General features: G+C 57.2%; 1 protein-coding gene across 1 annotated transcript in view; it reads right to left on the bottom strand.

Moving 5' to 3' along the window:
- Positions 1–13,775, bottom strand: part of NDUFA10 (NADH:ubiquinone oxidoreductase subunit A10) — a 51,684-nt gene that overhangs the window by 30,709 nt on the left and 7,200 nt on the right. The window contains exons 5-8 of the mRNA XM_042995882.1: positions 11,003–11,124; positions 9,686–9,765; positions 4,252–4,306; positions 2,600–2,685 (exon numbers count right to left, since the gene is read on the bottom strand). Of these exons, the coding sequence (XP_042851816.1) occupies positions 2,600–2,685; positions 4,252–4,306; positions 9,686–9,765; positions 11,003–11,124 (343 nt within the window). The remainder of the gene's footprint in view (positions 1–2,599; positions 2,686–4,251; positions 4,307–9,685; positions 9,766–11,002; positions 11,125–13,775) is intronic.

A 13,775-nucleotide genomic window follows, 5' to 3' on the forward strand; every position in this document is an offset into this window, starting at 1 on the left:
GCCTCATCACCCGAGTCAAAGTTCTCACCACGACCCTCATTCACTTCTGTACGCTCCCGGCTCTCCTGCCCTCTCTCCCACTCACCCCCAGACCCCGACCCCGTTGTCATGCAGGGTCCTACAGCCCAGGGACGGCCGCAGCAGCCGGGAAAGCCCTCTCTCCGCTCGGTGTCAGGGCCGCTGCCCCACCAGCCGCAGACAGCACGTTTCTCGCGGGTCCTCCCAACGGTCTTCCCCACACCGAGGCTGAGACATTTCCTCCCTCCTCAAACCTCCACTGTGTCCCCCCGCGCCCGCACCCTCACTGGCGCTCACGGCCGCTGGCCCACTTCCCATCTCACCATGAAGACGGGGCGGCCGGCAGAGAGCTTCCACAGGCCCAGGGCACATCCCCGCTCGCCCCGAGCCGCGTGAGGAGCACGGACCGCCACGGAGCGCTAGGCCTGGCCTTCAGTGGCCACTCCCAGCCTTCCCCCGGGGAGCCTCCTTCCCTGTCCCTGTCAACCCCACCCCTACAACCACGGGATCTTTCCCATGAGCTGCTACTTTTTCCATCTGAAGCACAAAACAAGAAAAAACAAAACAAAAACCATTAAAAGTTACCTTACTCGTAATACCTCAGTAGCTTCACACGAGAAGTAACCCCGCCTCAAGCACAGGATGCGAACAGCTGATGGCACCCTTCCACGTGTGCCGACGCTGGGCTGCATCCAGCTATCAGACAAAAGAAACCGCAACGCAGCAAACTACCCGGCACACACGGGAAGGTCTGGCGCTCGGGGCGCAGCTCCGCGGGAGCAAGTCCGATGGGCAGACTGGTCACCGGGGCAGGACGGGTGCTACGCGTGGGCTCAACACTGAGACCGGCGCTCCTCAAAACTGATGTGGCCCCGCCACCGTGTGTGCCCAGCGTGCCACAGCAAGGCCAGTGCTGAGCCCCCAGCATAGCTCGTCCTGGGGGACAAAACAGGGAAGTCGGTAGCATGGGGTCCCCCCATCATGGAGGGCAGCCAGCGGCCCTCACAAGAAACTTCCACTTGCTGGGTTCAGATTTGCCTTCCCGCCCGAGACGTTTCTGTGAGAAGCCCAGTTCATGTGCGCATGGAATCCCTTCCGCTGTCATAAACAGAGCACGCCTGAAAGCTCTGTTTCCAAACAGCGCCCCGAGGCCGGGGCACTGAACCCTACGCACCAAGGTACGATGGGATTTACATGGGCCTTTTGCCTGGAGGTCAGGCCTTGAGTAGCTGCTAAGGCAGAAGGTGCCAACATGACCAGTGCCCCAAAACACACTGGGCACTGATGTCCAGTGGGCTTCGTGGGCAGAGATCCTGCCCACGTGTTACTGCCTTTTCCTGAACAAAGTAGCACCTTTGGCACGTCCCTCATGGCAGGGAGGGAGCATCGAAAGCCGGGGCGTGGACGGCTCCAGATTGGCCATGGTTCTTCCTCACTGCCCAGCCGTGCACCTGCTAACTCCCTGTGACCCCGGCCGTGAGTACAACTCCATACAGAGACTCCTGAGTCTTTGCAGTGAGTTTCCAAGTGTGCAGTCGGGCTTAGGGACCCTTAAAACACATGGTGTACTGGGTTGAATAGTGTCCCCCCCAAATTCATGTCCACTTGGAACCTGTGAGCGTGATCTTATTTGGAAAGAGCCTTTGCAGAGATTAAGTTAACATGTGATCCCAGGGCACTGGCATGGATCCTCCTCCCGTGACTGGTGAACCGACAGGAAGAGAGAAATGTAGGCAAGACACAGACGCACAGGGAGGAAGGTCACGTGAAGACAGAGGCAGAGTGGGAGTGACGCAGACACCTGCCCAGGAAAGCCCAGGATGGCCGGAGGCCACCAGAAGCTGAAGGGTGGGAAGGAGTCTTCCTAGAACCCGCAGAGGAGGGCGCCCTGGCAGCAACCCGGACTCTGGACTTCCGGACTCCAGAACCGGGAGAAGCAGCCTCCGTTGTGTGCAGCGCCCCCAGTGGGTGGTGTCTCGCTACAGCAGCCCCAGGGCACTCACAGGGTCATCTGCACCACGTGGCCCTGACCGAGAAACTCATTCCGTGGCACAGAAATGTGACAACGGCTCCACGCACGTGACGTCTGCGGTCTTGACACAGCTGGCCTGACCTGAAGGGAGTGGTGCCCTGAGGACGCCAGGGCACCAGCAGGAGAAGGCCCTCTGCTGTGTGTCTGCGAGGGTCGGGCTGTCTGGCAAGCTGAGCGGTAGCGGGACGCACGGCCGCGTCCCCACCATCCTCTGCCTGGAGCTGGAGGACAAAGTGCCCACCGGAGATGAAAGCAAGACTACTATTTGATTCTGAACCCTCTACACCCGGCTCAGGGCTCGGCACACGGAAGCAGCCAAGGATCTGCCGAGTTGACATTGGCAATCAATTAATTAACTGTCCGACTCAGGGACGGAAGAGCCTGTTTGAAGGAAAAAGGAAATACACCTCGTTCCCGGTGGCACAGTTAACACCTAACTTGAAACACAACTCCTTCACGTTCTGTCAGTCTCTACCGAGGGCCGTGGACTATTCTCAAAGACCCAGCCCCGCGCCCCGTCTGGGTGGTTCCCAACAGCGTGGGACTCACAGCATCCGCAGGTGGTGAAGAGTCCGGTCATCCTGCTCCAGCCACGGCCTCTTGTCGTACTTGAGGTACTCGATGTCCTCCACCACCTACGACACAAACGATTCCAAGCCTGACGCAGAGGCCCATTTTGGAAATTTAAACGAGGTCACGTTTTAATACGTTGCAAGGCAGAAACACCTAGCAGGAAAAATCCCCACGGAAGTCAAAAAGAAAGGAAGTTGGACAGACAGCCTTCGGTGAAGAAATGGGACTGAGCGCTGACCCTCAGTGTGCACGCCCGGCCCGCTGACACGTGGGTGGCGCAGAAATGACACGTCGGGCCGGGAGACGAGGCGCGGGACAAAAAAAGCCTCAAGACGGGGGAGACAGTGATCGTGACAGACTCCCCCGCCCCCGGGACTTCGTTCTAGAAGACAAGACCTGGCCACTGGAAGCAACAAAAGAACAAGAAAATTAATCCATTTCCTGAAGAGATCCAACAATCTGTGTTCCCAGCCTCCAAACCCTCAGTCTGTACTCTGATCTCCCAGAGGGGCGACCTTTTCAGATGCACTTTTCCCCAAACCACGCCACACCCGGGGTCCTCTCTTGAGTCTCAGGAATTTGGGTATTTCCAATTATAAACTGAAAGCATGGCACGGTCTTAGGGGCAAATGCAACCTTCTGCTCGGACACGTGGCATCTGATGGGTCCGTCCAGGCGTAAAACCGCCTACGACAAACACACCCGCCTCCCAGGGACAAAAGTCAACAGAACTCAGGCAGTCCAAGCGGAGTGGGCCACGTGCCGTCCTTGGAGCTGGCCCGGAGCTGCACTCGGATGCGGCCCCGGGCCCTAAGGGAGCGTCCCCCTCTCCGTGGACAAGACCTCACTCCATAACCCTCTCCTCCTCTCGTGCCCAGAGCCGACCGGGCCCGTTGTCTCTGCAGCGGTCAACTCCACGGTACTGTCTGATGTCACCACCTGTACCTCAGCCCCAGACCATAAAACCTGTTCTTCCAGAATTTTTGTACCTTTTGTTTCGCCTTTTAGTATTTCATGATTAACTTCTAAAACATGGGACCTTCTTTTTGCCTAATGAATGATCAACTGCTTCAACACCATTTAAGAAATCATTTTCTTCGACTTCATGTTTTGTTTTCCCTTAAAGCACTGCCTTTGCCAAAGCTTCACATGCACACGCACACACACGCACAAGCACACGCACATGCAACTGCTTCTCTACTCTCTGCTCTGCTCCATTTAGCCATTTATCACTTCTTGTGTTAACGCCACATGGCTTTCATTACCATCACTGTGTAATATGTTTTTGTTATTTGGGAAGGCAAATGTTCCTGCATTATTTTTTTCCACTGTTTTTGGGTATTACTCATTAAGTTCTCATTGCACTGAGATTGACTCGAATTTTACAAAATGCACTTACTAATGTATTTTCTACAATTTTAAGATCCTAGAAACTAAGTTATTCAAATCAAAATCAAAATCTCATGACCAGGGAAGTGAGATACGCTGGCTCAGTACCTCTTTTAAAAACCTTATGAAATATAGACATTGCTAAGACTGGTGGGAGATGAACTGATTATATGATTTATAAGAACCCTACACATGAAACAAATTTAAGAATAATCACAAACTTTCGGCCGATTTCTTACCTTTTCCACATCTTGAGCTTCCCTTGCACTATACTGTAAAACCTCACACTTCTCCCTGCAAGAAAAAACAAGATGGAATTCAACGTAAATTTTCCAAGCTTACGTTAATGCACAAATGAATACGTAACATTAAAAACTATCACCACAAACACTGAAACCTCCCATTCTTTGAACAGGGTAGGGTGATACACTGGGCACGTGCTGGCTCACATGGTCTGAACGGCTAAGGAGGACCCACTAGCAGCAGAAACGTGCTCTAGGCTGGACAGCGGGTGCGTCTCCTGACTTCCCTTCTGACGATCTTACCCCCACCCCACAGGCGCCAGGACCAGTGGCGAAGGGGGACGGGGTCCATGGGTCACCTCCACGGGTTTCGCTACAGGACAGGATGAAGGTGCCCGGGGCCTCACTGAGGCGTGGGCACAGAGAGTGGCCATGTGGTGGAAGAGGAAGGACAGGTTACTTGAGCTGCTAGAATCTAGGAGACAAACCGGCCCTCCGGATAACCTTTGTCAGCCCAGGCCCGCAGCAGGGCAGAGCAGCTCACTCCCCCGGTCCCTGGCCTGAGTCTGGACACTGGAAAGTCACAACTGGATCCCAGACGGGGACAGCGCCATTTCCAGCACTTCTGCCTATCTCCCCGCCACGTTGACTGCCACCTGCCCAGCCAGGAGATGACTGGACCGCCACGAGCCACAGATGGGAAGTCTGCCCCCACCGCCACCTCCAGACCAGCCAGTGGGAGACCTGACGCCCCAACGCCGGCCAGAGGCCAGCAAGGCCGCCCAGACCAGAGGTCCACTGGACGGCCCGTCACCACAGGAATGTCTCACCCCCATCCAGCAAAGGGGACGGCAGGATGTCAAGGACAGACTGCTATTTCCCAAGGATCATCTGCACAGCGTAAACGAGGCCATTCTCTCTTTCGACGTCTACACCACAGCACCCTCCCGCTGACAGAGAGTCCAAGAATGTACGAGCTACGCTCAAACTGAAATCCACGTGCGACCCTCCACAACGGCATCGAGCGTCGCCAACTGCTGGCCACCTTCTACAGGTCACCGGTGTAATGAGCAGAGTTAGTGCAGGGAAGGCGTCTGTATCCGTATCATTACTGTGGACTCACATTCATTCCAAGTGTAAGAAAAAACTCCCCAAGCACTGAAATTGCAGGTAAGCCTGCATGGCGCACTCCAAGACGTCCTCCAACTAGATAAGTGTTTCTTGCTGCAACGAGGTCACTGCATTTCCTGTATCGCCACAAAGACGGGCAAAACGGTCAGAAACCACAAGCAGGTTGATAATGACCCCACAGAGCTAGAAACACAACCTCGGTGCACTGGCCGTTGTGGCTGGAGGGAGAGCGGCCCCCAAGCGGAGAACCTGACGCACGCAGCCCCTCCTCAGGGGCCCGCGGCCTCTCACTGTCCCTACGAGGAGAAAGGCACGCAGAGGGGAGTCCTTTCCCTCGACAAGTCCCACGAGTCAGAATTAAACCAAGTGCGTAGGAGACAGAGGTTGTCACCAACCCTGGATGAGGAAGGGAGGGCGGCTGGCATGGAAACAACACGGCTCTTCCTCACACGGCGACGCGGTCTGGCGTCCTTGACCTAGCTGTGACGAGCGTGCACGGGAGACGTCAGGAACACGGTGACATGTACCTTCGACACACGTAACTGAGCCCACCTCTTAAGTCCCCGCTGGTGGCAGGCACCGTGTGGGGCGTACATGGTGACAGAGACAGGGTCCCCGCCCGTGCAGAACTGGCGACTCCAGACGGTCAACGGAAAACGGCTCGCAGAGCCGATTTCATAACCTAACATCTCCATCTTTCGTGTGACTCCACACACCCGACATTTATTCTCCGCGTGTCTAGAACGAGCAGCGTCCCGTGCCAAACGCCTCAGTAACAGAGCGACAGACGGCAGAGGATCCTGCCGTCGGGTCATGCCCGCCCCTCGTTCCCACCGGCCTGTGAAGAGAGGCTGAACCAGGAGGGTGGCCGAGATCTCAGAGATTCGGAGACACCCTCAAGGCCTATGGAGCGAACTCACGTCCGGCGGACCCCCTCAGGCCACCCCACCCCCCGTCTCGGGAACCGCTGTGCCTGCCGTGTCTCTTGTGACACCAGCGGTCGTGGCAACATTTACAAACAGAGCAGAATAAAGGCCTCCTCACGAGCGTGTGAAGCCAAGCCACGGTGCAAGCTCATTTCCGACACGTTTCATAATCAAGGTAAGGAGGACAAAACACAGGCCTTCCAATGATTTTAAGCATAAATGTTCTCAAAGCCAGAAAACGTATTCCTGTGGTGGGTAGCAGTGTCTCCTGACGAGAGCTGCAACGCTCCCCACACTTTCATGGTCAACACGTAAGAACACGGCGAAGCGTTGCGTGCCTGCTCGGGAGAGGAGAGCTGACGGGACAGCCAGCCCGGACGGCAGTTGCCCTCAAGTCAGGTAAACCCACTCTGCTTCAAATACGGACATTCGAGCTCAAAAAAATTTCTCTTAAGCAATTTTGATTTTATTGCTTAATTACTGATACTCTAACAATGTTCTCTTCCAAGGTGAGTCACTGTAAATACATAATATTGAACCAAATGACTTCAAATGAACATGCCCGGGAAACCTAAAATCATTCCTGTGGGAAAACACCTCCTGAACTCTTGTGGGGAGTAAGTTTAGGAATTCCCTGAGCTTGCAGCTTTGTGTTAACAAGGTTTAGGACTAAAGCGTCGGAGATTAGGTCAACAGGGCAAAGCACCCCCAGCAGAGGACGAGAACGGAAAGCTGCTTTCACAGGATGGAAGGTCCAAAATAGGTAAACACGTAAACAGGCTACAGACCATGGAGCAGGGTGAAACTGCCCGGAGCTAATTCGCAAAAAAAGTGTCGTGTTGACCCTGAGGTAGCATGCTCTATCTGTCTTATCCCCTAGGCAAGTTTGCTCGGGCAGCCACGATTTTGACCCAAACCCCTAACACCACATAGCTTCGACACACACGAGGTGACGATCGCCGTTTCGTTGTCTCTTTCTGCACGTCCATCACGTTTGCGAGCCTTCTGATCCTAATAAATATGGAGGGAGGACCCTTCCTCAAGACACATATCCTCCCGGACATTAGCCTCTCTCGCATTTAATTCTGCGCCCGCTCTCTTGCTGGACAAGAGAGAACTCCAGACTCTGAGTCTGTGACAAATTCTAAGTCACGAACGCTTAGACACTTTAGATAACCTACTTGTCGTAGATTGCTTAAAGTTTTACATAAAACTTGTGGTTCCAGTCAAGGTCCAGTGAATTTCTAAGAGAACACCTTGGGAGTCACGTACGTCCCTCGCTGCACTGTGACCTGAGCCTGTGAACACTTAACATAAGGCAGACTGCACAGAAAACTCACGTACGTGTTCACTGTGACAAATGGCCTCCAACTTAAGTGGCTCCCATAAACCCACATGGCTTGAGCCAGGACAATGCACAGGCCGTATCTGTTCAGAAGACAGGGCACACAGACATCACAGCAGGACCAAGAGGTAGAGCTCGTCCCCCGAGAGCGTGACTCTCTGTTTCTCATCGGGGGTGGCACGCTCCTACCCGGACTTAGCAAAGGCCCCGAGGCCCCAGGTCAAGTCCCAAGAACACAGCCCTGCCCACCAGAACGCCTCACCTCAGCGCGGCTGGCTCCCGAGGTCCCTGAGCGCCACGCTGGGGCCTCTCGGTGAGGCGGGAAGCACCCCGACCTGCGTCTCGGAAAATGGACCGCGGGCAAGGACGCCGGGGAGGAGGAGCGGTCGCCGGTGGGCCTGGGACAGCGTTTGCGACGCCGTGTGTAAACTCAGCCAGCTCAGCGCGCTGGCCCGAGGCGCGTGCGCCGTGTGCCTCGGCGGCTTCCTGCGGCTCCGGGTCCGTGACCGAGATGGGTAAAAACCCACCCTGAGGAACCGTTACGCTAGCACCGGGCGACGACGTGCAGACCCCGTGAGCGATCCACGAGGCCCGCACAGCCCGACGCCGTACGGCCGCCCCGGCCCAGGAGGGTGTGTGCTCTGCTCTGCCCTGCCCCGGGCTCTGGTGCCACCGGAGGGAAGCGTGCCAGACGCCGGGGAAAGCGGCACCTGCCTGGACCCGGGAGGGGCACACGTGAGCTGTCGAGCGTGGCACGTGCGGCCCCAGGAGGGGGTCCCAGGACAAAGCAAGTACGGGATGCCAAACCACGCCGTGGACACTTAGGGGGCGGCCGGACACACTTTGTGATCTGGAAGCCCTCAAGGAGACGGCCTTCAAAATAACCACCGAGTGAAAGGAAATCCCCTCCCGACTGCAGCAGGATTCAGGCATTATGAGCCGAAGTTCTACGGGAAAATCCGCGGGGAACAACTGGGGCCAGGACTGCCGTTCTCAGTTGTTTTGCAGCCAAAGATGTTCCAGAGGCATTTCCGGAACCGACGCGCTGCGGTCCACCGTCTCCCTCTGCCTCTTCACACACCTCCACACGCTGCCCTGGCGCAGGTTTACAAAACCGAGGTGCTTCTGCACCTCTGGTCTTACAAACAGAGCAGCAGGACGGGACGAAGGGGGCCCGCAGCTCAACCCTCTGTACCGCTGCTAGAAAGGAGCCTGTCACAAGACGGCCGCGGCGTAAGCATCGATGCTCACGCTTAAAAAAATTAGTTTTCAACTTAAAAACCAAATTTTTCTTCCGAAGCTACCACAGTTTTTATTCATAATTTTACACTCTGAAATCTTAAAGGCATGAGATTTTTAGGTACCAAGAGGGTTAAGTTTCAGAAAGTTTAAGAAATACTGCTAGGAACCTTCAGTGAAAGCATCAAACAACCCAATTCTGGCGGGACGCGAGGGAGGCCCGCGACCCCCTTCCCCACGATGCGGCCAAGGACCACACGAGGATGGGCCACATGGAGGGGGCGGAAACACATTCACTTTGCGCCTTCAGGAAAGGAAGAGAACAGGAGAAAAGAGAGAAACAGGAGGGTTTGGTGGGATTTCATTTAATCCAAATGACCTTTCAGAAGAACTCTTAGAACCCGTAGGGATTGTTTATCCTCCTGAATTTTCTGTACCAGCAGGGGGCACTGCCGAGCAACCCTGGGTAGACATGAACATCCAGCTGCCAGCTCAGGTGTCAGAGGAGTCCTCTGATGCTCACACCCTATCGCCTATCGTGAAACACAGCAAGGGTCTGCTTCCGGCTTGCCGTGATTTCAGAAGTAAAACAAAGAAGATGGACGAAACAAGCAAGCCAAGAAACAACAAGACCCCACCAGATCAAGCTGGAACGTGTGCTGTCCTGCTCCCTCGCAAACCTCAGTGCGCAACGTGCCGCACAACACCCACCGTGGTGAGAGTGAACCCCCCGGGCTGCGGCGCACGGGGAGCCGCGTGTGAAGACGTGTGAATCGTGCGCCTGGCTCACCTCATCTCAGGCAGGAAGGTTTTCTTGTAGGCGTTCTCGATGTCCTGCAGATAGGCCGAGGTGACCTTCATTTCGTGTGGCTAAGCAAAAGAAGAAAAAAACAAGCGTGAAACATTTAGGCGTCTCTTTCTTTTACTTGTGCACGTGTAAAACGTGAAAACAAGCAACAAACACGGTTTTCTGGGAACAACTTGTGGGTGTCGTAGGGACGACGGAAAAGGGACCTCGGTATCGGTCAGGATTAACCCGTTTGCCCAGGGAACCCACAGCATGACCTTGCACAGGCCTTCAGACGCGTGCTTCGAACAGGCTCAGAACACGGTGAGCATGCGTGCACACACACCGGGCCTGGCTTGCCCGCTCCGCTGCGCGCCCAAGACAGGAGGACCAGCCCACCTCTCCCCGAACCCCTCACCCCCATCTCCGCCACCCACTCCCTCCGTCCTTCTCACTTCCCCGCCGCTCACACACCCAGCCCGCTCCCACTTCTCCACCTCTCACCCCCCTATCACCTCCAAGTGTGCTAAGCCAAATTCGGAAACCGAAAACGCCAATCACGAGCAGCAAGCTTCAGAATTTAAGACCTCTTCCAGTTCAGCCACGCTGCGGTCAAATCACATCGTCGTTCCCTGGTTTCTTCGTGGCATTTACCTCCGCCTGATACACTGCCTGCGCGTCCCCCCTCACACAACTCTACACTGTCACCACGTGTCAGGAACAAATACCCTAAGTGGGAGCAGTGCTTCCCAAGAACCATCCTAAGGGCGGTGACGGTCTTCACGACCTCTGTCCCCCGCATCACGCCCACACGGCCGGTGGGCACCTTCAGTCTGCAGTGTCCAGGCTGCCTAACCGAGTCTCGGCCGGCACCACGTGCGTGGACCTCGCTGCTCAGCCGCTGCAGGCTCAGCAGGCAGGAACACGGGGACAGGGCTCGACGGGAGTGAAGCACTGAGAGGTGTTGAAGCGACACTCGGTCTGCCCAGACACCGGGGCACGGAGACCCCGCGAGAGAACAGAAAGGTGCAGGGCCCAGGGAAGTGGTCAGGACACTGACCCGGCCTCACAGCGTGCTTTAGGGGACAGGGGACGACAGAGAGATGGGGCCAGGGACCGCGGGGCTCCGGTGGAGAGCAGTGACTGCGCCGGGACCCCCCTCCATCCACCGCACGAGGGCCCACCCTCTGGGGGCTCCGCTGTGGGTGCCGCCCGGCTCCGTGAAGGAAGGTGGCGACTCAGCAAAGTGCCGTGAGCACTGGCACCGCAACAACGAGGACACGCAAAACGAGCGGGGTCTTGAATTTAAGAGCTGGTTACATTTCCTTTCTTCTGAATCCGACTCTGGATCTCCGGAACCGGCACGTCGATGTAGATGACCACGTGGGGAGGCAGGTACTCAGAGGCGGTGACCTTCTTCACCTCGTTGTAGTGCTCCACACCTGCCACACACGAGCGGGACACGTCTGTCACCCACGAGTGTCCACATTGTGGAAGTCTCGTACATACTTTACTTTTCAAAAAACTCAACTGAAAAACATCTGATTACATGTACTCGGGTTCAACCTACTTTAGTAAATTTAATCAGCTACGCAGACCGACCTTCTGAAGCAGATTTAGTAATGAGAAAACAAAGCAGCAAGCAGTGAAGGCTGGGGGAAATCCTCCTGAAGCTGTCGCCGTACCGAGCAAGCCGTACGCACAACAGCCACGCACGGCCGGTGGTGCCGAACCCCATCCGCGCCGTTTCCAAGAACACCCTGCACCTGGACGTCCTCTGGCGCACAATGACGCCACTGGAAAGGCAGCCAGAGCACATTCTGGGTCGCTGGAACGAAACCACCACCCTCACCCGCCACAGCAGCAATGTCAAGAAACGACCATCTGCAGATTTTCACATGGTAGAAACTTCCAGAAGCGATCACACGAAGAGCCACAGAAAGACAACTACTTTGCTGTAGAGAAAAGTCCCGGTGACCACTGCTAGCGACGCCTGCTTTGGGGGTGATTCAGGCGGACCTCTGACCCAAGGTCACAAGGGTCAGGACCGGAGGGACAGGCTACGACGGTGGTACACTCCAAGTAAGTGACCCAGCCTCACGGGACTGTGGGCACCGTTCTAACACTCGGCCTCATCCCGGCTTCCTGTCTGGTCCTGCCCACCCCCAGGCAAGACGTCCGTTCTCCCGCTTCCTCCGCCAAGTGCCTCTCCTTGGGCGTGTTCTGGGAGTCCCCACGGCTGAGGGGACCCTACACCTGGCTGTGCGTGCGCCGTCTACCCCAAAGTAATCTGTTCTCCCAGCCCAACACAGAACTGACTCTCACAAAAGCCACTGCCCCCCACCCCGGGTCACTTCTCCGCTCCCGTCCCACGAGATCCCACACACTCGGTGACGACCGTGCCCCTGCCACCCTCACCGACCCCGTCTGGGTGCGATTCCGCAGGGGGCTTCCCTCCCCAGAGAGCCGGAAGCCAGCCCCAAGGACCCTGGCCTCAGTCCTCACTCCCTCTCCCGACTCTCCCGGGACAAGCGCATCCTCTGTCCGCGTCAATCCCCCAGGCCGCGTCTGGGACACGCAACCACCTGGCCACCTCAGGGGTCCCCAGCTCACACGCCCGTGTGGGACACCTGCTCCTCGGCCCGCTGCCGCGCCCCGTCCTCTTCACGTGGCAAGGAGCCTGCTGAGCCCAGTTACTCCCCGGCCTCCTCCTCACAAGGCCGGTCGCCGGGCCTGCCCCTGCCCCGCCCTGCCCAGCCGGGTCCGCGCCCTGCCCGCTGTGGTGTCGGCGTGGCATCCTGCTCTGACATCCCCACCTCTGGCCTCCTGTCCTTGGATGTCCCCTCACCGAACACGTACTTCAGACGAACGAACGCAACGCAACCACATCCTTCCCACACCCGACACCTTGGGTGGCTCCTCGCCACTTTCAGGAAACAGCCAAGCCCCCCCCCCCGGCCAGGGCGCGAGCCTCCCCTCCTCCCGCCCTACCTGCCTCTCCTGGGCCGTCCTCCGCCCGCGCTGGCCTCCCTGCCACGCTGCACCTCGCTCACCCGCTGCCCTGCTGCCAGACTGCTCTGGGCTCATCCAGGACGCCGTGGCGGACTGCACCCCGTCTCCCAGCCAGAGTTCTGGGCGCTTCCACAGGGTCCCGGAGTAACGGCGTCCACGTTGCTTCAATGCCGGCCCCGCCCTGGCCAGGACGGCAAGAGCTTCCCCGTCTCCTCGCCCCAGATCCCCGACGCCTAAAACGAAGCCCGGCACGCAGCCCACGTCCCAGAAAGGCTGTCTGACTGCCCGCAGCCGCTGCTCGGATAGCCTGTGAGGTCCATGGCCAGAAGCAAGGGCGCCGCGGCCCCTCCCGCGAGCACAGGCGGGCACCCCAACCGCAGAACGGGCAGGCGGACCAACGGCCGGGCGCCTCAATCCCGGGCCGTCTCCTGGCCTGCTTCGCTCTCCACAGTCACTCACCGAGCGCTCTCGCTCTGCCCTCCAGGCGTGAGCCACCACCGCCCCAGCCAGCCGAGCGCTCAGGTGGACACGGCCACAGGCAGACGGCACAGGCTCTCCCGGCCCCGCCCTGGCGCACTCCTACCTACACGTCCCGGCCCCACCCTGACGTGGTTCCATAACCGCTCAGTCAGGCCACCAGGCTCAGGAGAGGCCTTTACTCCTGTCCGTCTGCCACCGTCAGACCTTCCACAACACCCTACCGGGGCTACCGTCCCTGGACGCGGCAGGCCGGCAGCACATCAGACAGAGGGAAAGGATGATGGTGTCGCTGACATGCAGGTGCAGCCACAAGAAAAAGAAGACATCCCGATTGAGAACAAGATAATACACTAAAAAACTGGCCAGTTCAAGGAAATTAAAGCACAGATCAGAGACAGTGGCTGCGGTATCCTGCAAGACCGAAGAGGGTCGGGGCAGCTCAGGAAGGTTGGGTGGAATCCGGGAGCTGAGCTGTTCAAGGATCCAGAACGCTTCCCTGCTTCCACTGGGAGATGGGAATTTAGGAGGAAGAGAGGGTGGAAGGAACCCGCTTTTCTCCTGCGGAAATTTAACGGGTACTAGCTTCTATCCGGCTGCCTAA

The sequence above is a fragment of the Panthera tigris genome, chromosome C1 (assembly GCF_018350195.1).
Source record: "Panthera tigris isolate Pti1 chromosome C1, P.tigris_Pti1_mat1.1, whole genome shotgun sequence".
Lineage (NCBI taxonomy): Eukaryota > Metazoa > Chordata > Mammalia > Carnivora > Felidae > Panthera > Panthera tigris.